Source organism: Microcaecilia unicolor, chromosome 5, assembly GCF_901765095.1.
Source record: "Microcaecilia unicolor chromosome 5, aMicUni1.1, whole genome shotgun sequence".
Classification (NCBI taxonomy): Eukaryota; Metazoa; Chordata; class Amphibia; order Gymnophiona; family Siphonopidae; genus Microcaecilia; species Microcaecilia unicolor.
The window spans coordinates 315869066-315892060 of NC_044035.1; the positions used below are offsets into that span (position 1 = coordinate 315869066).

General features: G+C 40.9%; 1 protein-coding gene across 4 annotated transcripts in view; it reads left to right on the top strand.

Annotated features, from left to right (window-relative positions):
• URI1 (URI1 prefoldin like chaperone) overlaps positions 1-22995 on the top strand; it is a 211737-nt gene that overhangs the window by 157950 nt on the left and 30792 nt on the right. For all 4 annotated transcript variants that reach the window (XM_030204398.1, XM_030204400.1, XM_030204397.1 and 1 more), the window contains 3 exons: positions 356-447; positions 680-740; positions 9754-9922. In XM_030204398.1, coding sequence (XP_030060258.1) covers positions 356-447; positions 680-740; positions 9754-9922 — 322 coding nt within the window. The remainder of the gene's footprint in view (positions 1-355; positions 448-679; positions 741-9753; positions 9923-22995) is intronic.

Consider the following 22995-nt stretch of genomic DNA (forward strand, 5'->3'; position numbering starts at 1 on the left):
AAGCCACATAGTGACAGAATACATGGGTAGTTATATACCCTCTTACCTTTAGACAGTTGTCAAAGAGAAATTATACAGGTAGTTTTCCTTTGAAAATATTGTAACATGCCTGTGCACTTTGCCCTTAGTATTTCTTCTAATGTTAGGTAGGGAAAACTACATGCATCTGTTGAAAAATTCAATAAACATGCAGTTTTCTTCTCTGACCATGTTAGACTCCAAAGAACACCTACATTTAGAGCATCTACATCCAGACAATTACAAGGATTTTTATACAAGGAACCTATCTGCCTAATCCCTGTCAGTTGTGTGTACTGTATACTGCATAGTGATTGTTTTCATTCCTTTATTTCAGATGTAAGGAAAACACTGGATGATTTGCAATTAGTAATGAAAAATTTTGAATCCAGAGTTGAATTTACAGAAGACTTGGAGAAAATAACAGCTGTAAGTCTGTCCTTTATTATTGGATAGAAACTTGAACCAGCTGAAAGCTAAGGAGTTGTGGATATCCAGATTTCTAAACAGCTTATGAACATGGTAGAGATGTAACAGAGTCACTGCCTTACTGGGTTACATATCATTCCAAGTAAAAACACATGTTATATAATGAGTTATACAGTTTCCAAATGAGTATTTTGAAAGGTACTCCATAACATGTTTTTTTTTTCTAATTTAGGGAGCAGGTGATCTTTTTGATATACGAGAAGAAACGGAGAATGAAAATATATTGACGAAAGGTACTAGTCACCAATAATATTCAGTTATATTTTTCTGTTTATGGCTTGCATCTGATTTTTGGAAGCATGCTATGTAACCATAACCTCTACACCTCTACCCAGGAAATCTAGACTGCCCAACTTGACATTTCGTTCTTTAGATTGTAAGCTCATTTGAGCAGGGACCGTCCTTCTTTGTTTATTTTGTACAGCGCTGCGTAACCCTAGTAGCGCTCTAGAAATGTTAAGTAGTAGTAGTAGTAACCATAAAAATGCATGTTAGGTTTTATTGTTATTTTAGGTTTATTTTATATTTAAGAAAGCAGAACATATTTATTTGAAAATTACATTCTTTTTTCTGATAAGCTGTAATGTATCGTTCCCTACTATTTCTACACCTAAGGACCTCCTAAGATGTTCCTATGGTGACTCAAATAACTATAGACAAGTGAGCCTGACATAGGTACCAAGTAAATTGGTGGAAGCTGTTCAGAATAAGATTACTAGCCATATGCATAATCATAGTTTTTAATAGGGAAGAGTCAACTTTTATTTAACAAAGAAAGGTTGTGCTATACTAATCTAGTAGAATTCTTTGAAATAATTTTGTCATAGAGGTGACCTGGTCAGTATGGGGACACTTGTTCTAGCTGCCTAATGCAGTTTAGTAAGTTTTTCCTCACGTTAGACATTAACAGCTAATGCAGGGTAAACCAGCCAGTGCAGTAAAAGCCCTGCACTAGCTGTTTAATGCAGGTAGGGATGGTGCATGGGTCTATCAGAGGCGGAACAGGAGAGGGGCTTGTGGTGGCAGTACGTGGACTGGTACTGCATTACTAGCTGTCACAACTGCCAATAACATTGCTGTACTTAATGCTACCACAAGAGATGCAGCCGTGCTATTGGTAATCTAGTAACGCAGCTACCTTACTAAGAACAGCTGAGTCACATACCCCTGCAAAAGTCATTGGTGCCATTTTGGATCCCAGCACAGTCATGGGCAGGAGCAGAAGGGGATTGTTTCTGCTTACTGGATAACCATGGAAGCCCCTGAGGAGGGTGGGGTTGTGAACGGGAAGCTGGGTGCTGGGTATGTGACATTCGGGGGGGGGGGGGGGGTCAGAATTGGGGGGAGATGTTGGGGATGTGCTGCTGCAGGAGTTCTGTATGTCCTTATGTATTTTGGAGTGGGCCAGCACTTCATTACATGCTGTGGCAGATAGCATGGGAGCACTCGTTCTACCACTTCGTGTAAAGCAGTGCCTGTTCACTGTTTTCCCTGTGCAGTAAATGCAGGGCAGATGCTGGACACGCCCTCTGCATTTATTACACAGTTTTTGTGCTTAGTGTGCAGTAGCATTTGCAGCTAACACGCAGTGAAGTAGATACAAGAATGAGCACCAAAACTAAAGTGCTGGGTTGATGAGTGCTAAGTGCAAATCTTATAATGACAGTTCCATACAGAACTTGCATTATAGAATACTAACATAGGTTCGTAGTTTTGCATCTAACTTTAGGTATGAGCACTTAACGCCATGTCAAAGACTGGTGTATGTGTTTGCGCCTAACTGTTGGCAGTTAAATGCATAACTCCTAGTATTCTATAACCTATGTGCTTAACTCTTAAGCACACCCCTTACTCGCCCATGCACTTTCTATGTCCATGTCCTCTAGAAGTTGGGTGCGGTAGAATTTCTGCGTACAACTTCTAGAATAGTGACTAAGGACAGTTGGGCACATAACTTCTAATTGGTGCCAATTAATACCAATTTAAACTCCAATTAACAGCCAGTTATTAAGTTGTGTGTGCAACTGACCTTATTCTATAAATTGTATGTGCAAGTTTACATACTAGAAATGGGCACACAAGTTTATAGAATTGAGGGGGGGGGGTGAGTACAAAAACTTACCCATTGTACACTTGGATTTTCAGAAAGCATTTGATAAAAGTCCTCATGGGAAACTTCCTCAGGAAATTAAAAATTCATGGTATAGGAGATGATGCTTTACTTTAGATTGAAAACAGAGAGTTGGGCTAAATGATGAGTTTACCCAGTAGAGACAGGGAAATAGCAGCGTGCCTCAGGAAACTATACTGGGACCAGTGTTTAACTTATTCATTAATGATCTAGAAAAGGAAGTAACAACTGATGTGATTGGATTTGCAGATGAGACAAAATTATTCAAAGTAATTAAAACACTAGCAGACTGTGCTCTATAGAAGGGTATTGTTAGATGGGGTAACGGGATATCTAAATGGCAGATGAAATTTAATGTGGACTAGTTTAAAATGATACACTGAGGGAAAAATCATCTTACCCAGAGATATATGATGAAGCATATTATGAGTCTCCACTCAGTTAAAGAATTTTGGACTGAACAATACGTTGAAATTCTCAACTTAGTGTACAATGGTAGACAAAAATCAATTAGAATGTTAGAAGTTATTCAGAATGGAATGCAAACTGAAAATCTTAGTGTTTCTTTATAGATTTATGGTATGATCACAGGTTTTGTATTGTTTAAATTCTGGTCATTCCATCCGAAGAATAGGGGAATAAGAAAAGGTTCAGAGAGGAGTTAAGCAGGTTAGACTTCTTGAACTTGGCAAAGAGGCAACTGAAGAGGGGGGGGGGGGTATCATAGATATTTATAAAATGAGTGGGGTGGAACAGATAAACAGGGAACCGTTATTTACCATTTCTAATACTATAAACTAACTGGTGGCAGTTTTAAAACAAATTGCAGGAATAATTGTTCCATTCAGTATATTATTAAGCTGAGTAATATGTTGCCGAAAGAGTTGAAGCATCTTGCATAGTTAGATGTGCAGATAGGTAATATAAAGGAGAGCCATTTGGCTTCAAAGATTGAAGGAATTTAATAAACTGCCTTTTATTACTGGATAAAAAATAGTGCTGTGATTAATCTCCATTAAAGTTAATGCTATTAATGTTGCTATGAGAAGTGATAGGAGCACATCTATCCCCATCTTGAAGACCCCACACCTCCCTGAAGATCTCCCCTTCCCTGCCCCCCTGGACCTGCCATGACCTATAGCAGTAGGCTTCCATGTTGTAAATGTCTCTCCTTTCATGAGGATGTGAGGAAAGGTTTTCAGAGGTGTCAGTGGTGAAAATCTCTTTAAAGAGATCAGGTCCAGTGATATGATGAAGCCTATGAAAGGATACTGTCCTTCAGTTTATATCATTTTCAAATTTTGGAGGTTTCACAATGATCCCCTTAAGAGCAGTTTTTTTTTCTCTAAAGGAACACTATCTATGACATTTGACCTAGGTAATAAGACTTGAGACCTTGCTATTGCAACCAAAGAAACTGTAAGCCCCACAGTTCCAGCCAGTCATAGCCAAGGAGGAGGTTTTGGCAAGATATAGATGAGAGTGCAAGTTTCCCCATCTTCTGAATGGAGGTTGAAATTTTTCACAAACTGTTGGGCCATTGTAGCCTCAGACACCTGGGTTCTCTGGATCATAAAAGAAGGCTACAGCTTACAGGAAAATCTTGTCTCACCAATCTATTACATTTCTTTGAAGAGGTGAACAAACGTGGATAATGGTGAGCTGGTTGATATTGTGTATCAGGATTTTCAGAAGGCGTTTGACAAAGTACCTCATGAAATACTCCAGAGGAAATTGGAGAGTCATGGGATAGGAGGTGCTGTCCTATTGTGGATTAAAAACTGGTTAAAAATTAGAAAACAGAGAGTAGGGTTAAATGGTCAGTATTCTCAATGGAGAAGGGTAGTTAGTGGAGTTCTCCAGGAGTCTGTGCTGGGACCGCTGCTTTTTAACATATTTATAAATGAACTAGAGATGGGAGTAACTAGTGAGGTAATTAAATTTGTTGATGACACAAAGTTATTCAAAGTTGTTAAATCGTGGGAGGATTGTGAAGAATTACAAGAGGACCTTGCGAGACTGGGAAGCTGGGCATCTAAATTGCAGATGACATTTAATGTGAGCAAGTGCAAAGTGATGCATGTGCATGTGGGAAAGAGGAACCCGAATTATAGCTACGTCATGCAAGGTTCTATGTTAGGAGTCACTGATCAAGAACAGGATCTAGGTGTCGTCGTTGATGATACGTTGAAACCTTCTGCTCAGTGTGCTGCTGCGGCTAAGAAAGCAAATAGAATGTTAGGTATTATTAGGAAGAGAATAGAAAACAAAAATGAGGACATTATAATGCTTGTGTATCGCTCCATGGTGCGACTGCATCTCGAATATTGTGTTCAATTCTGGTCGCCGCATCTCAAAAAGGATATAGTGGAATTAGAAAAGGTGCAAAGAAGGGCAACGAAAATGATAAAGGGTATGGGACAACTTCCCTATGAGGAAAGGCTAAAGCGGCTAGGACTCTTCAGCTTGGAGAAGAGGCGGCTGAGGGGAAATATGATAAGAGGTCTATAAAATAATGAGTGGAGTTGAATGGGTAGACGTGTAGCGTCTGTTTACGCTTTCCAAAAATACTAGGACTAGGGGGCATGCGATGAAGCTACAAAGTAGTAAATTTAAAATGAATCGGAGAAAATGTTTCTTCACTCAACGTGTAATTAAACTCTGGAATTCATTGCCAGGGAATGTGGTAAAGGCGGTTAGCTTAGCAGAGTTTAAAAAAGGTTTGGACGGCTTCCTAAAGGAAAAGTCCCTAGACCATTACTAAAAATGGACTTGGGGAAAATCCACTATTTCTGGGATAAGCAGTATAAAATGTTTTGTACATTTTTGGGATCTTGTCAGGTATTTGTGACCTGGATTGGCCACTGTTGGAAACAGGATGCTGGGCTTGATGGACCCTTGGTCTTTCCCAATATGGCAATACTTACAGTGGTGGAAATAAGTATTTGATCCCTTGCTGATTTTGTAAGTTTGCCCACTGACAAAGACATGAGCAGCCCATAATTGAAGGGTAGGTTATTGGTAACAGTGAGAGATAGCACATCACAAATTAAATCCGGAAAATCACATTGTGGAAAGTATATGAATTTATTTGCATTCTGCAGAGGGAAATAAGTATTTAATCCCTCTGGCAAACAAGACCTAATACTTGGTGGCAAAACCCTTGTTGGCAAGCACAGCGGTCAGACGTCTTCTGTAGTTGATGATGAGGTTTGCACACATGTCAGGAGGAATTTTGGTCCACTCCTCTTTGCAGATCATCTCTAAATCATTAAGAGTTCTGGGCTGTCGCTTGGCAACTCGCAGCTTCAGCTCCCTCCATAAGTTTTCAATGGGATTAAGGTCTGGTGACTGGCTAGGCCACTCCATGACCCTAATGTGCTTCTTCCTGAGCCACTCCTTTGTTGCCTTGGCTGTATGTTTTGGGTCATTGTCGTGCTGGAAGACCCAGCCACGACCCATTTTTAAGGCCCTGGCGGAGGGAAGGAGGTTGTCACTCAGAATTGAATGGTACATGGCCCCATCCATTCTCCCATTGATGCGGTGAAGTAGTCCTGTGCCCTTAGCAGAGAAACACCCCCAAAACATAACATTTCCACCTCCATGCTTGACAGTGGGGACGGTGTTCTTTGGGTCATAGGCAGCATTTCTCTTCCTCCAAACACGGCGAGTTGAGTTCATGCCAAAGAGCTCAATTTTTGTCTCATCTGACCACAGCACCTTCTCCCAATCACTCTCGGCATCATCCAGGTGTTCACTGGCAAACTTCAGACGGGCCGTCACATGTGCCTTCCGGAGCAGGGGGACCTTGCGGGCACTGCAGGATTGCAATCCGTTATGTCGTAATGTGTTACCAATGGTTTTCGTGGTGACAGTGGTCCCAGCTGCCTTGAGATCATTGACAAGTTCCCCCCTTGTAGTTGTAGGCTGATTTCTAACCTTCCTCATGATCAAGGATACCCCACGAGGTGAGATTTTGCGTGGAGCCCCAGATCTTTGTCGATTGACAGTCATTTTGTACTTCTTCCATTTTCTTACTATGGCACCAACAGTTGTCTCCTTCTCGCCCAGCGTCTTACTGATGGTTTTGTAGCCCATTCCAGCCTTGTGCAGGTGTATGATCTTGTCCCTGACATCCTTAGACAGCTCCTTGCTCTTGGCCATTTTGTAGAGGTTAGAGTCTGACTGATTCACTGAGTCTGTGGACAGGTGTCTTTCATACAGGTGACCATTGCCGACAGCTGTCTGTCATGCAGGTAACGAGTTGATTTGGAGCATCTACCTGGTCTGTAGGGGCCAGATCTCTTACTGGTTGGTGGGGGATCAAATACTTATTTCCCTCTGCAGAATGCAAATAAATTCATATACTTTCCACAATGTGATTTTCCGGATTTAATTTGTGATGTGCTATCTCTCACTGTTACCAATAACCTACCCTTCAATTATGGGCTGCTCATGTCTTTGTCAGTGGGCAAACTTACAAAATCAGCAAGGGATCAAATACTTATTTCCACCACTGTATGTACATCTGTTGGGATTCCTTGCAAATTGTGTGCTCTATAGAGCACTAAAGCTCATTGAACGCCAGGACCTGCTTGAGATGGAAATCTTGTTCTGAGAAGCCAGAGTGGGTGAGCCTTTCTTACTGCATAAAACAGGTTGAAGTGTACTCCATTCTGTCCTCCAAAAACAAGAAGATTCCATCATATCCTTGACCCTAAGCAACTTGAAATAAAATCTTGAAAAGAAGCAGTCAAGATTGTTATTCAGGATTCCATAGTTCCCGCTGTAAACAAAGACGATTAGCTACGTTCTCTGAACCTAAATGAAGTGTGTACTCCTATTGGAATACTTCTGTGAGTGGGATGTATCTCAGATTTTTATTAAGAAAACATCACTTCCACATACTGCTTTTTGCCCTCTTGAACAATTATTTAGACAAGATCACATCTCAGAAGTGGATGAATCCATGCAGTGTACCACCCAGAAAAAGGGTACAAACAAGTTGTGTCAGACTTTTGTTGTTGTTGTAGTTTTTATAACTTGTTAGTTTCCTTTATTTTCAGGCTTCCAGCTTAATTAAAATCAGTGCTAGAATTTTGCACTATGTTCCTTCATTTACAGCTAGAGGAATTTCATGCAGTGCTGAATTTGTACAGTATTTCCTTATTACACAGAATTTGGTGTACTTACTAAGAGGCAGATATAATAGCCTACAGAAACCAGAAGAGGTGGGTTGGAAGGAGGAATGGCTGCTTCATTGTTCCACGTGGGCCAGGATGGAGGAAGGAGTAATGGTTGAGCTTGGGGGATGGTTACTCAGACCCTGGAGGTTTCGACTGTAAGGAAGGAAGAAAAATTTTCAGAAAACTTTTCACAATTTCCTCATGAGATACTTCTGAGAAAATTAAAAATCATAGAATAGGAGGCAATGCCCATCTGTGGATTAGGAATTGGTTATTGTATAGAGGTGTGGTAGCCGTGTTAGTCCACTGTTTAAGGTTATCAATAGAAATCAAACAAAATAAAACATGGAAAAGAAAATAAGATGATACCTTTTTAAAATTCTTGGAGTCGCCATTGATCGAAATCTCACACTCGAAAACCATGTGAAAAACACAACTAAGAAGATGTTCAGCTCCATGTGGAAACTCAACGAGTTAAACCTTTCTTCCCAAGATCCATTTTTTGCCAACTGGTACAATCAATGGTACTAAGTCACCTGGACTATTGCAACGCACTATACGCCGGCTGTAAAGAACAGACCATCAAGAAACTCCAAACAGCCCAAAATACTGCAGCTAGACTTACCTTTGGGAAAACAAAATACGAAAGTGCAAAACCACTAAGAAAGAAACTACATTGGTTACCACTTAAAGAATGGACCACGTTCAAGGTCTGCACGATTGTTCATAAAATCATTTACGGAGATGCCCCAACGTACATGATGGACCTCGTTGACCTGCCACCTAGAAATGCTAAAAGTTCTGCCCAAACTTTTCTTAATCTACACTTTCCCAGCTGTAAAGGATTAAAATACAGACTAACACATGCGATCAGCTTCTCATACTTAAGCACGCAGCTGTGGAATGCACTGCCAACAAACCTGAAAACAATTAATGAAATAGCTAACTTTTGCAAATCACTAAAAACATATCTATTCAAAAAGGCCTACCACGAGAATTCATAACCTAACTCTATCACACCTCCACTCCGCCATTACTCTGAATGTCTTATCTCTTTTATTACTTGAATAATTCTTCTTGTCATGCCTTGATCTCATTGTAACTCCAGCTATATCATGTACCCTGTATGGCGACGCCATAACAGATCTATGTAAGCCACATTGAGCCTGCAAATAGGTGGGAAAATGTGGGATACAAGTGTAATAAATAAAATAAAATATCTGGGTGGGGCAGAGAGTGAGAAAGCTGGATTGGTAAGCTGAAGAAGAAGAGAGGAGAAATCAGCTTGGCTCTGAAAGAAAGCACTTTTAAGAAAAACAGGGAGAAAGAGATTGCTGGGCAAGCAACCTTGGAGGGCAAATGAGGATAGAGATGAAGAAGTGCCTTTTCAGAGAGCTCTGGAATATGCTGTCCTTCAGAGGCGACTAATGAACTGTTGCCTTAAGAGAGCATCTGTTTTCCATCCAGAAAAATATATATATATATTTTTTTGTATTGAATGGCACCATGTTTGTGAGATGCATGAGTAAGATCATGAATTGAAAGATCATAGAAATGGTATCATCAAACCACTCTAGGATATAGCCAAGGCACTAGTAAAACAGTGAAGGCTTGCATGTTGCCTGTGATGCTTTGTTGAATATACTGACACCTTCAGTATCTAGAATTGTTAATTAAGAAAGGATATCATTTTTATGCATGATTTAATATGCTTGCAGTGTATTTCATACAGTAACGGTGGTACACCTAGTAGTGCTTTACAAGTGATATATATAGTAATAAGACGACAAAGGCATAGGTATGTTTAGAAATTAGGAAATATTTATATAGTCTTTGATGGTAACTTTAAAAAATGTAGCTTAATACTGCATGAGAAACAGTTTAATGTTAATGCAATGAAGAAGAGACCGAGATTTCTTTGTTACTTAGGAAAACACAGAACTGCCCACAAACCTCATTCCAAGCCAAAGGTTGCAGACGTTTTTGAGGTAGATCTGCAAGATGCAGCAGGAGATGTTAAATCCAACGAGCTGGAGGAACTCTGGGCCAGACTGGATGAACTAGAGCGACAAGAAGAGCTGCTGGGCGAACTTGATAGGTGTGTGTGATAAAATCCTAATCCATAACTTTCTGAATATGGTATTTGGGTACATAATTACATTTAAATCAGAAAATTAAACTTGTGTCCAGGCTATCAGTTAGACGCACCTCAAAGCTTCTTAATCAAGTCTTGGTTGTGAACTTGGTGACTTCACAAATGTAGATCAGAGTAGATGGTATAAGCAGCTACCGTTCCTTTACATATATAGAGAAATAGGAAGCCACATAGTACAAAAAACTTGTAAGTTACTGCTGAAACTATGAGAAGGTACAGACATCTCCAGAATACCTAAATTATTCAGCTGCACGATAATGAAATGACAAGACTACAAAATCCAGCACTACAAGCTATATACACCGTATCAGAAGAGGCCACTACTGTAGTTTTTTTCGTCATAACTTTGATAAATATTAAGATATGTTTAGGTGTACTTTTCTGTAGTTATGCAGATGATATTACCTTACTTATCCCAGCACTCACAACTATCAGGGAAACATCTCTCATAGTGTCTTGTTTCCAGGTAGTCCAAACTTGGGCATTATCACATAAACTAAAATTGAATAAAGATAAAACCAAACTACTTTGAGTAGATCTTATGAAAAGTTCTTGTCCTATCCCAAAAGAATCCTTTGAAAATCTTAGGTATCATATATGATTCTTCACTAATTATGGACCACCATGTTAATGTTATAGTTCAAAGTGGGTTTTTTAAAATAAATTATTCAAATTGAAACAAGCTTAAAATTACTTTTGCATGATTCAATTCCACATATTTGTGCAAGCGTGTGTTTTATCACAGATTAGTGCAATTTTCTCTCTTTGCTGGATGCTCAAAAAAGACCATTAATGACCTTCAAATTCTCCAAAATACAGCTAGTGGCATGCTTAATTTATAGAGTGAACAGATTTGACAGAGTTAGAGCATTATTTCATGAACTGCATTGGCTGCTGATGGAGGCTCACATATTTTTTAAAGTGAAATGTTTGCTTTTCAAAATTGTGCATGCTAAAACTCCATTATATATGTTACATTTATTAGTTTTCCTTTCGTCTATGATAAATTCTGTGTTCATCTGGTCATCTTTCTCTTCACTTTACTGCTATAAGAGATATTAAATCTTAAATATATTATTGTCTTTTCCTTATCAAGCATCTAAAATATGAAACAGTTTACAGTCTGTTCTAAGATACCAAACTCATTATATGAGAATTTGCCGATTACTAAAAACTTATTTATTTGATAAATTTACATCATTGATTTTGATATTTTTACAATCCAGAAATGACTAGCTTACTAGTTTTGTAATCCGCATTGAACCATTGGTAAACAGCGGAATAAATGTCTTTAGTTTAGATTTTTGGCAGGCAAGTTCCTCAAACTATTCAGAAACTTAGCATATGTAAGTCATCCAACATACCTGATTTATATGGCTGCTTTACCTTGTGAAATAATGTTCATTCTATAACTTTAATTTTTGTAACTCAAAACAGCTAGAAGAATGATAATGTTTTCACAAGGTAAGTGTGGTGTCAGGCGAGGTGGTTAAATTTAATAATTATGGGCCCATTTTACTAAACTGTTTTTGGAACTAACACGCACCTAATGCAGCAAAACTTGACTACTGTGTGGTGCGTTACAGTGTCACACAGTTTTTGAACATGTGTGGACTAACCGTATACTAAATAAGTTTCAAGTTTATTAGAATTTACTACCCCACCTTACGGAAACCATCAAGGCGTCTCACAATCTATGATAACGGGGGGAATAAAGACGTACCATAACTCGGGACGTGATTCAATAGGAAAAGAGGAATAGAACTACAATCTCGATAGGAGAGAGGGTAGGATAAAACGGTAGGGAAATTTCTACATTGTCAACCTATCAGAACTGCAATTTTAGAGAGTGCATTATTGATAGGCATCTGCGACAATGTAAGTTTTAAGGTCAGCTTTGAACGTTGTTATTGAAGACTGCAATCTTAGTAAGCTGGGAAGAGCATTCCATAATTGAGGGCCTTGTAACGAGAAAGTAGCTTCCCTAATACGTTTATGAACAATGATGCGATAGATTGGAACAATAAGCTGGTTTTGTTGAGTGGACCTAAGTGTTCTGGTTGGACAGTAGAGAATGAGAAACTTGAAAAGGTAAAGTGGCTCATTGGACGATAAGAGTCTTGAAGACGAGTAATAAGATTTTGTAGGTAATTCGATGTGACATAGGCAACCAACGTGCATAAGGGGGTAACGTGATCATATTTCCTAATCTTTGCAATAAGTTGAATAGCTGAATTTTGAATGATTTGTAATTGACGCAAATCTTTAATTCTAATTCCTCTATATTTTATTAGTTGTTTTCACTGACTTGGTGGCGTTTTTACTGTTTGCTTTTTTGATTTCAGTAGGCACCGGAACATGGGAGTGTTTATCTGTTGACCCGGTAGCTGTCAGACACAGCCGTCAGTTCCAGATAGGTTCCTGAGTACGATCGGTTGGCTGTCAGGAACAGCTGTTAAGTTTTCTGACAGGCTTTTCAGCGCGCATTCGAGGGCATTTAGTATATATTTGGTGCCATTTATTCTGGAAATGAGATTCTAGGGTCTGTTCTGTGGTAATTTGGGATACATCAGTTGGTTTTATCCGATAGAAAGTTAATTTTGTCATTTTTTTTTGGGGGGGGGGGGGGGGGGCGCCAGGGTCAGGGAGTGTATGTTCCTGTGCTAGCCATTTAGCGGATCTACCTTACTGCATGCTAATTTAGCGCAGGGCATAATTCAGGAGTTCTTACCACCTACAAAATAGGTTTCAATATGTGCTCTCGTGGTAATTTTTAAAAATGGCTACAGGCTAATGGCAGCATTAGCGCATGGTCATTAATGGAAAAAAATAGAAAAAGGCATTTTTACAGCTGTGGTAAAAATAGCCTTAGCACACGGAACTAACCCCCGTAAGAGCGCACTAAGGCCACTTTTTCCCGCAGCTTAGTAAAAAAGACCCTTGAGCTAGCAATGGTTTATGTAACTACATGTAAAAAATAATATATAAATAAGCAAATAAAAAGTTATGATGAAAAACGAGTGGGCACTGTGCACACACCCCCCCCCGGACATAGTGTACACTGTGCCTGATGAGTCTGCCTTCTGAACTACACTCAATGATGACGTAAACACCTTATGTGTGTGGTAATATTTACTATTTGAATAAACCACATATATGTTGGTCAAGGCTTCTACTTTAAGGAACATTTTTGATCCTCCCTTTATATTATTTTTATTAACTGCAAATCTACAGGAAGTGGACACACACTCTGGGAACGATCCAAGATGGCGACGGATTGAGTAGCGTCAACGGACGCACTGTCGATCCGGCCCACGCGAACGCCACTGTGAGTTTCTTACCCGTCGGAAGATGGGCAAGCGTAGAGGCAAGGTTCGGGCTGTTCCCTCCATCCCAACCGGAGTGCCCCATCTCCAGCAGACGACGCTGGACCGCTTCGCAGTGCTTCCCGGTCCCGAGATGGCGTCTACTCCGACTGCGGGAGCCTACTCTCTGGAGCAGGACAGCAGCGTAGACGGGGCTTCCCTTAGCCCTGTTGTGCGTGTGGCACCCCCACAACCTGGAAGGGAGAATCTCCAAGCAAGCCCTGACAACGTGGCAAGAGTCCTGATTGAGCAGGGAGGGAGTTTGCTGGAGAAGACATCTGGAGCTGAAAACTTGGAACCAGAAAAAACAACTTCTCCTGTCGTGTCTTCTAGGGCAGTGAGTATATTGGAGCAAGTCTCAAAAGCCCCCCTACCAGACTGTATAATGGGAGAGGTAGTTAAACCAGCTGTAGTGACTTTAGAGTCACTTTGGGACTTGACTTCTAAGACCAAATCTGCATTGCAAACAGTAATTTTAAAAAACATGGGGACAATTAAAGTTTTGTCAGAGACTGCGCTAATTCAGTTAAAATCTGGTGAAAGCCAAGCGTCCGAAGTTAAAAGACTGAGAAAGTTGGAAATATTGAACTTGTGGAACAAACTTTACTAAAAGACAAGAATTTTACCCTAAGACGCCTGGAATACTTGGAAAATCAATCTAAGAGACTAACTTTGCGTTTTATAAATTTTCCGAGGTCACCATTGATTGTCCCGACGCAAATGGTTAAAAAGTATTTAATGGAAACTCTGGGAATGCCTGAAAGCTCATTGCCCCCAATAACTAGGGCATATTATTTACAGGCTGGTGTTAAGACATCAGAAAATATTTCAGAACAGGGAGCAGTGGGTTTAACAACATTCCTAGAGTTGTCTCTTGAGATGATAACACAAAGAACTACATTGCTTGTAACCTTTGCGCTGGAAATGGACAGAGACGCAGTATTTAGGCTTTCATTTAGGCATCTGGACTCATTATTTTTGGGTTCAAAGGTGAGAGTGTTCCCGGATTTATCCAGGGAAACCCAAAAGAGACGCAAGATGTTTTTGCTATTGCGCCCAAGAGCTTTGGCAATTGGGGCAAATTTTCTTTTGAGGTATCCATGTGTGTGTAGAGTAATCTTGCAGTCCAAGCAATATCAATTCTTTGACCCAAAACAATTAGAAGATTTTCTAAAAAGCAGAGAAGAGGTCAATATACAAGTCTAGTCACTTATGCAACGCTGTATGCAGACTTCAGTAACCCAATTGGGATAGTAGCTACTTATTTGAATTTAATATAATTTGAAACTGCTTGTTTTAAGCAAGAATTCTTTTTTTATTTCTTTCTTGGATTGTTTTCATTATAGTGGTCGTTAATAAATTATTATTATTTCCTGTAGAATTTATTTCTAATTTTGGATGGAATTTAACTCGATTTGTGCATTATCACTCATAAATATATGTTTGATAAAAGTTTAAATAAAGATTTAAAAAAAAAAAAATCTACAGGAAGTGGGTTCAGTGAATGCTCTTTTTTTAGATATAGTTGATCATGAAATTTAAGCCTCTTATTTTAATGTAAACCAGATGCCACAAAAATAGAGAATTTAAAAATCAGATTAGTTCATTTAAATGTGTATTTAACTAGAAAACTTTACGAACTACTGATTAAGCTGTTTTCTAGAGTACTACCTACTAACATCTGCTGTTCCAGATCTCTTATTCTACTTTGAATTTGTCAAGGCTAAAGTTCCCTTTATTGAGATTGGACAATTTGAATCCAAATGTTTTTAATTTACACTTCTAAAGTTAACAGCTGTTCTAATTGCTGTTGCCGATCTGAGCCACCTGAGAGTGTCATTTCTCAGCTTTGTCCTAAGGCAAAAAATTTCAGCTTATTGCTCGCTTGTACATAATCATCTATAATGCTGTTCCTTATGCAATCAAAATAACACTTTCTTTGACGACAAGCACATGGCTCTTTCTAGCATGAAAAATCTTTCACTTTGTTTTTCCACATCCTGCTGTACCTGCAGCCACATACATAAGAATATAAGCCTTGCTATACTGGCACAGACCAATGGTCCATCAAGCCCGGTATCCTGTTTACAACAGTGCCCGAATTCAGGTCACAAGTACCTGGCAGTATACCAAAAGAGGAGAACAAATGTTATGCTGCCTATCCTAGAAATCAGCAGTGGATTTTCTCAAATCCATCTTAATAATGGCATATGGACGTCTCGTTTAGAAATTTATCCAAACTTTTAAAAAATCCTCCTAAGTGAACTGCTTTTACCACATTCTCTGGCAACACATTCCAGAGTTTAATAACACATTGAGTGAAGAAATATTTTCTCCAATTTATTCTAAATTTACTACTTAGTAGCTTCATTGCATGAGCCCTAGATCTTGCATTTTTTTGGAAAGAGTAAACAAGCGATTCACGTCTGCCATTTCCACTCTACTCAGTATTTTATAAACTTATTCATCCCCTTCAATTGTTTCTTCTTCAAGCTGAAGAGCCCTAGCGTCTTTAATCTTTCCTTATTCCCACTGCAGCTACTTGTGACTCTGGGCAAGTCACTTAACCCTCCATTGCCCCTGGTACAAAATAAGTACCTGAATATATGTAAACCACTTTGAATGTAGTTGCAAAAAAACCTGAGAAAGGCGGTATATCAAGTCCCATTTCCTTTTCCCTTATAAGGAAGTAGTCCCATTTCCTTTATCATTTTCTTCACCCTTCTTTGCACCTTTTCTAATTCCGCCATAACTTTTTGAGATGCAGTGACCAAAATTGCACACAATATTCAAAGTGCGTTATAATATTCTCAGTTTTGTTCGCCATTCCTTTCCAAATAATTCGTCATTGGAAGAGGATGTTTTTGGGTCATTCCTTGAATGTTTGTTTGTTTGCTTTTTTTTTCAGTTTGGTGTTGGTGTTTTCAGCTAAATTTTTTTCTTTCTTTTTCCACAAACATCTGATATTAGCACCCTAGTCGGGAACATATTTCCTTGCTTGACTATGAGAATTTGTTCTTTTTTTTTTTGTAATATTGATTTTTGTTTCCATCAACAAGTTGCACACAAATAGTAACAGAGAAGCATAGTAAATGATGGCAGATAAAGATATGCATAGTTCAGCCAGTCTGCCCAGCAGTCACATTCATTGTCAACATAGTAACATAGTAGATGACGGCAGAAAAAGACCTACACGGTCCATCCAGTCTGCCCAACAAGACAAACTCATATGTGTATACCTTACCTTGATTTCTACCTGCCTTTTTCAGGGCACAGACCGTACAAGTCTGCCCAGCAGTATTTCCCGCCTCCCAACCACCAGTCCTGCCTCCCATCACCGGCTCTGGCACAGACAGTATAAATCTGCCCTCCACTATCCTCACCTCCCAACCACCAACCTCTCTTCCCCCACCTGCTCCACCACCCAATTTCGGCTAAGCTTCTGAGGATCCATTCCTACTGCACAGGATTCCTTTATGCATATCCCACGCATGTTTGAATTCCGTTACCGTTTTCATCTCCACCACATCCCACGGGAGGGCATTCCAAGCATCCACCACCATCATTGTCAACTCATCATTAAACAAAAAAGTCAACAATATTACAAACTTAAAACATTTTATTCACTGAATTCCATGTAAAGATGTCTTCTCCTCCCCATTGAGATACACAGCACGTACACTCGTAGCATATGACATTAATGTAGTATAAAATGAGCTTCCATTAGGTAGTTTCCCACTGTTCCAGAAACTGAGGGATAGTTATGTCCATCAACCAACAGGTGGAGATAGAGAACTGAAAACTGAGCTGAGACATATCTCTCTTGGCATCCAGTCTAGCTCCTCATTATTTTCTATCTCCAGCAGTTGGATGGACATACTTTTCAGCCTCTGGTTCTGAGTAATTTGCTGCAGGTCCAGTTGGTCAGCTGGCCCCTAGTCCAGCTTTGCAGGTGGCTTGAGTCTGCAGAGTTATATCTGTAGGTCTTCATATCACAATCTCTGGTGCCCCAAGAATACTTCTTCCCTTCCTCCCTTCAGCTATCCCCCTGTTTCTTATGGAGCTCTCCTTTTCACAGCCTTAAAAAAAAAAAAGGAGAGAGTGTGGGGCAGAGTATCAGGCTTTTGGAGACTGTGAGCTTCGGGGAGATCAGCAGCAGTGGTAAGTTTGATTAAATTTTGACTCAGAACCACTTGGAAGGCTGCAAGTTTTACTTGATGCATGGGAGGGATCCTGACTTACTGTTTGGGACACATTGTGCTGTGCTTGTGACAGTCGGGGTGTCTGGAGGAAAGAAGAAACAGGGGTGATATGATACAGACGTTCAAATATTTGAAAGGTATTAATCCGCAAACGAACCTTTTCCGGAGATTCGAAGGCGGTAGAACGAGAGGACATGAAATGAGATTGAAGGGGGGCAGACTCAAGAAAAATGTCAGGAAGTATTTTTTCACGGAGAGAGTAGTGGATGCTTGGAATGCCCTCCCGCGGGAGGTGGTGGAAATGAAAATGGTAACAGAATTCAAACATGCGTGGGATAAGCATAAAGGAATCCTGTGCAGAAGGAATGGATCCTCAGGAGCTTAGTCGAGATCGGGTGGCAGAGCCGGTGGTTGGGAGGCAGTGATAGAGCTGGGCAGAGTTATACGGTCTGTGCCAGAGCCGGTGGTGGGAGACGGGACTGGTGGTTAGGAGGCGGGGATAGTGCTGGACAGACTTATACGGTCTGTGCCAGAGCCGGTGGTTGGAGGCAGGGATAGTGCTGGACAGAGTTATACGGTCTGTGCCCTGAAGAGCACAGGTACAAATCAAAGTAGGGTATATACAAAAAGTAGCACCGACTACTGTGGAGGCAGTTAAGTGGTGGTCCTGCTGTGGACCCGTCAGCCAGTGTTGGGGCGTTGCAGTGTGTGCAAGCCGGGAATCCCATGGGAGGCAGAGGAAATGGTCGGCAGCAGCACATCTTCGGATTTGGGGCAGCATCTGAATATACCAGGGACTTCGGGCACTCTGAAAGGGGCAGTGCGCAGTTTGACACAGGAGAGAGTGGGAACGGACACCATTTTGTCAGGGCCAACTGGCAGGGAGGAACAGCCTCTGATCACGCGCAGAGCACATCTACCATTTTACAGCCTCAGGACCCTACAGAGCAAAAGAATAGCCATATTGGGTTAGACCAGTGGTCTATCTAGCCCAGTATCCTGCTTCCAACAGTGGCCAATCCAGGTTACAAGTATCTGGCAGAAACTCAAATAGTAGCAACATTCCATCCTATCAGTCCCAGGGCAAGAAGTGGCTTCCCATGTCTATCTCAATAACAGACTATGGACTTTCCTCCAGGAACTTCTCCAAACTTTTTTTAAACTCAGATACGCTAACCTCTATTACCACATCCTCTGGCATCGAGTTCCAGAGTGTACCTATCCTTTGAGTGAAAAAATATTTTCTATTTGTTTTAAAAGTATTCCATGTAATTTCATTGAGTGTCCCTTGGTCTTTGTACTTTTTGAAAGAGTGAAAAATTTTTATGCATTCTACATCACTCAGGATTCAGTAGACCTCAATCATATCCCCCCTCAGCTGTCTCTGTTCCAAGCTGAAGAGGCCTAACCTCTTTAACTTTTCCTCATATGGAGGAGATTCATTCCCTTCATCATGTTTGTTGTTCTTCTTTGAATCATTTCTAATTCTGCTATATCTTTTTTGAGATATGGCGACCAGAATTGAATGCAATACTCAAGGTGAGGTCGCACCATGGAGAGATACAGAGGCATTATAATACTCTTGGTCTTATTTACCATATCTTTCCTAATAATTTCTAGCATTCTATTTGCTTTTTTGGCCGCCGCCACACACTGGGCAGAAGATTTCAGTGTATTGTCTACAACGACACCTAGATCTTTTTCTTGGGTGCTGACTCCTAAGGTAGACCCTAGCATCAGGTAACTATGATTCAGATTATTCTTCCCAATATGCATTACGTTACATTTGTCCACATTAAATTTCATCTGCCATTTAGATGCTCAGTCTTCCAGCTTTTTAAGGTCATCCTGCAATTTTTCACAGTCCACATGTTTTTTGACAGCTTTGAATACTTTTTTGTCATCTACAAATTTACTACTACTACTTATCATTTCTGTAGGACTACTAGACGTACACAGCGCTGTACACTGGACATAAAGAGACAGTCCCTGCTCAATTTACAGATCACTTATAAATATGTTAAATAGCACCAGTCCCAGTACGGATCCCTGCGGCATTCTACTATTCACCTTCCTCCGTTGAGAGAAATGGCCATTAAACCCTACCCTCTGTTTTCTGTCCATTAACTAATTCCTATTCCACAACAGGACATTGCCTGCTATCCCATGACTTTTTAATTTTTTCAGCTTTATCCACATGTTTATTCACGACTTCAAAGAAATGAAGCAAGTTGGTAAGGCAAGACTTCCCTTGGTTTTGTCCTCCCTGAGTGCTCCTTTTGCTCCTTCATGATCTAACGATCTCACAGATTCCCTGCTTCTGATGTACTTGAAAAAATTGTTACTATGAAAAAGAGATGCTGATGTATGCAGGTAGCATTAGGTGAAACGCTGTCCGTGTTTGTGAGGGGAAAAGTAGATAGAGGATGGTGGCCTGAGAGAGAAGGTGGGAAGGGGGTTGCCAGCTCTTCTTTCTTTCCTACACATGCAACACCACCAGGTAAGCACTTAAGCCATCTTAACCTATAAAGCCAGTGACATCACAGGCTCAGGCATTTGGCACCCTATATGTCCGATGCCCTGGGGCAGAGCCTCACCTGGTTTATAGGTTAAGCTGGCCGTGTACTACAAACTCATCGTAAATTCCTATCAAAGATTGTTAGACTTTTTCATCTGAATGAAGAAACTGTGCTGCCTAACTTTTTATCCTAAACTGATAAACATCCCCACAAGAAGTCCTTTCACATGCTGGACTACAAATGGGCTCTCACAGAATCTGCATCTTTGGTTGTCCTCTTTGATCCCAACAGACTTGGTATTCCTGTGGCAAAGGATACACTAGCAAATTGACTAGCATCATGTATTCAGTTTTGTCATAATTAGACTGATACCTCTCTAGCTAGGACAACTAAACATCATGAAATCTTTTGAATATCCTCGAAATCTGCTTCCCTGGAATACATTTCCAAAGCATCTACTTGGTCCTCACTTAACACCTTCCCTTCTTACTATTGTTTAAACCAGTCACTAACCTGCTGATCTATGCAACTCTTGCATCATCATCTGTTGAGCATGCTATTTCTGGATCCTGGGAAAAAATTGGACCTATATTCAGAAGAAGTTATATGTTCACCAGTAGCTGGTGAACATATCGCTTCTCTACTGTTTATTTTCAAAAATGATATGACTGCTATTGGGCCGAAAATATAACTGAATGGCCTAATACTAGCTGATTATTGTGGGGCTGGATTCAATTATGTGGATAAGTTTTGTGGATAAGTTAAACATTTAGTTGACGCTTGAGAATAGCACATCTGAGTTAAATATATTGTGCTGATGCAGTGACCACTGCTGATGCAGTGACCACATTGTGTATATATATATATATATATATATTCAATACTGTTGAATATATGTATAAATTTAAGCACTGATGTTTAAATAATTACATTTGCCATACTAACTGAATATTGACCCCATTATCTATAAATTTAATTGCCCTCAGCTTGGGACTTGTGTGTTTGATTATATCTTACTTGTTGATGGAAAAAACATGATTGGGCTAGAGAAAGATGGTGACTGCAGCATTGCTAGCATTTTGAGCTCTTATTTTATCTCGAAGGATCAGGACCCCTACAGTTACTCTACTTCACTCTGTTCTTTTGCGTGCTTGCTGCTGGGATGGGAGCTTCACACTCTCCCTTGGCTTATGATGTCACACTCAGCCCCAAGGGAGAAGGGTGCCCTCCTTGATTTTTTTGTTGGGTATTAATGGGTGGGGGGGGGAGGGGTGAAGTAAAGCTTCAGGTTCCCTAATGGTGAGTGATTACTCTCGAGGAGCTGGAGTTGAATCTTTAGTTAAGTTGCCTACAGAAGTAACTACTATAACTAAATCCATTTTGGATTTGACAGAGCCAGTTGTTCCATCTGGTTTGGACATTTCATCTAAACTGCAAGTAGTCACTCTTGAGACTATTTGGAATGCTGTTTTTGAAATAAAAAGCTTCTTTGTGTGATAAATTTCAAAATCAAGGTATTGAAGTTGAACAATTATCTGTCTTAACTGTGTCTTATACAGCTCAGCTTACTAAACAGGAAGAGAAATTTTTTTTGAACTTCAAATTTGTTATTGAAATCTCAACATTACAGTACAATAGGATCATGAAACAGCCATAAAAAAAATGACAATTCTACTATAGAAACAGCACAGCTACTACCCATGGAGGCTACAACCAGGGCAACAAGGGCCAGTGCTGGTAACGTTAGGTGAAATGCTGTCGATATTCCGGAGTGGGGAAACTGCCTTTAAAAGTAGGCCCCGGGGGGGGGGGGGGGGGGGGGGGGGGGGGGTGCCAGTGAGAGGGTGCCAAACCAAACTTGCACAGTTCTCACATGCTGCAAAATAAAGTCCAACAAAAGATCCAGCACACCAATGGAGACTTAATTTTAAAGGATATAGTAAAAAATAAACGTTCCGCAGGGGCCGGTTCAAGGCCAGGAATTTGGGGGCGTCCTCCACAATGATGGGACGCCGGTCCACTCCTCCTTGCCTGCAATAGGAGTACGTCTTTCCCTCTTTCTAGAGGAGTGGACCAAGATTACCTCAGATCAGTGGGTCTTGGACCTGATCAGAGAAGGTTACCGACTGGAATTCGGTGCCCCGGTGAGAGGACGTGTTTGTGGAGTCCCGAGGCGGCATTGCCGTAAAATGGGCGGCGGTAGAGGAGACCTTACAAGTCTTGCTGGACCTTGGAGCGGTGATCCCGGTGCCTCCCGCCGAACGCGGCTGCGGCCGCTATTCCATTAATTTTGTCGTGCCTAGAAAAGGCGGGTCTTTCAGACCGATCCTCGACTTTCGAAGAGTCGACGAGCCTCTCAGAGTACGACATTTTCGCATGGAAATTCTGCGCTCCGTCATTGTGGCGGTACAGCCAGGAGAGTTTCTCACGTCTCTGGACCTAAAAGAAGCTTATTTGCACATTCCTATCTGGCCTCCACACCAGCGGTTCCTCCGCTTTTCGGTGTTGGGAAAGCATTTCCAGTTTCAGGCCTTGCCTTTCGGCGTAGCCTCAGCTCCCAGTACCTTTTCCAAGGTAATGGTGGTCGTAGAGCACCTGTCTCAGGCGAGAGGGTATCAGAGTTCACCCTTATCTCGACGACTGACTCATCAGAGCAGATTCGGCAACCGAGAGTCGTCTTGCCACAGCCAGAGTGGTGGCGGTCCTGCAGGCGCTAGGCCGGGTGGGCAATATACCCAAAAGTCATCTGACCCCCTCTCAGTCTCTCGAGTATTTGGGGGTCCGATTCGACACGGCATCGGGGTTTGTCTTTCTCCCCGACCAAAGGCGGTGCAAGCTGCAGAATCAGGTCCTTCTGCTCCTGTGGATGCCTCGCCCGCGAGCTTGGGACTTTGTCCAGCTGCTGGGGTCGATGGCGGCCACCTTGGAGG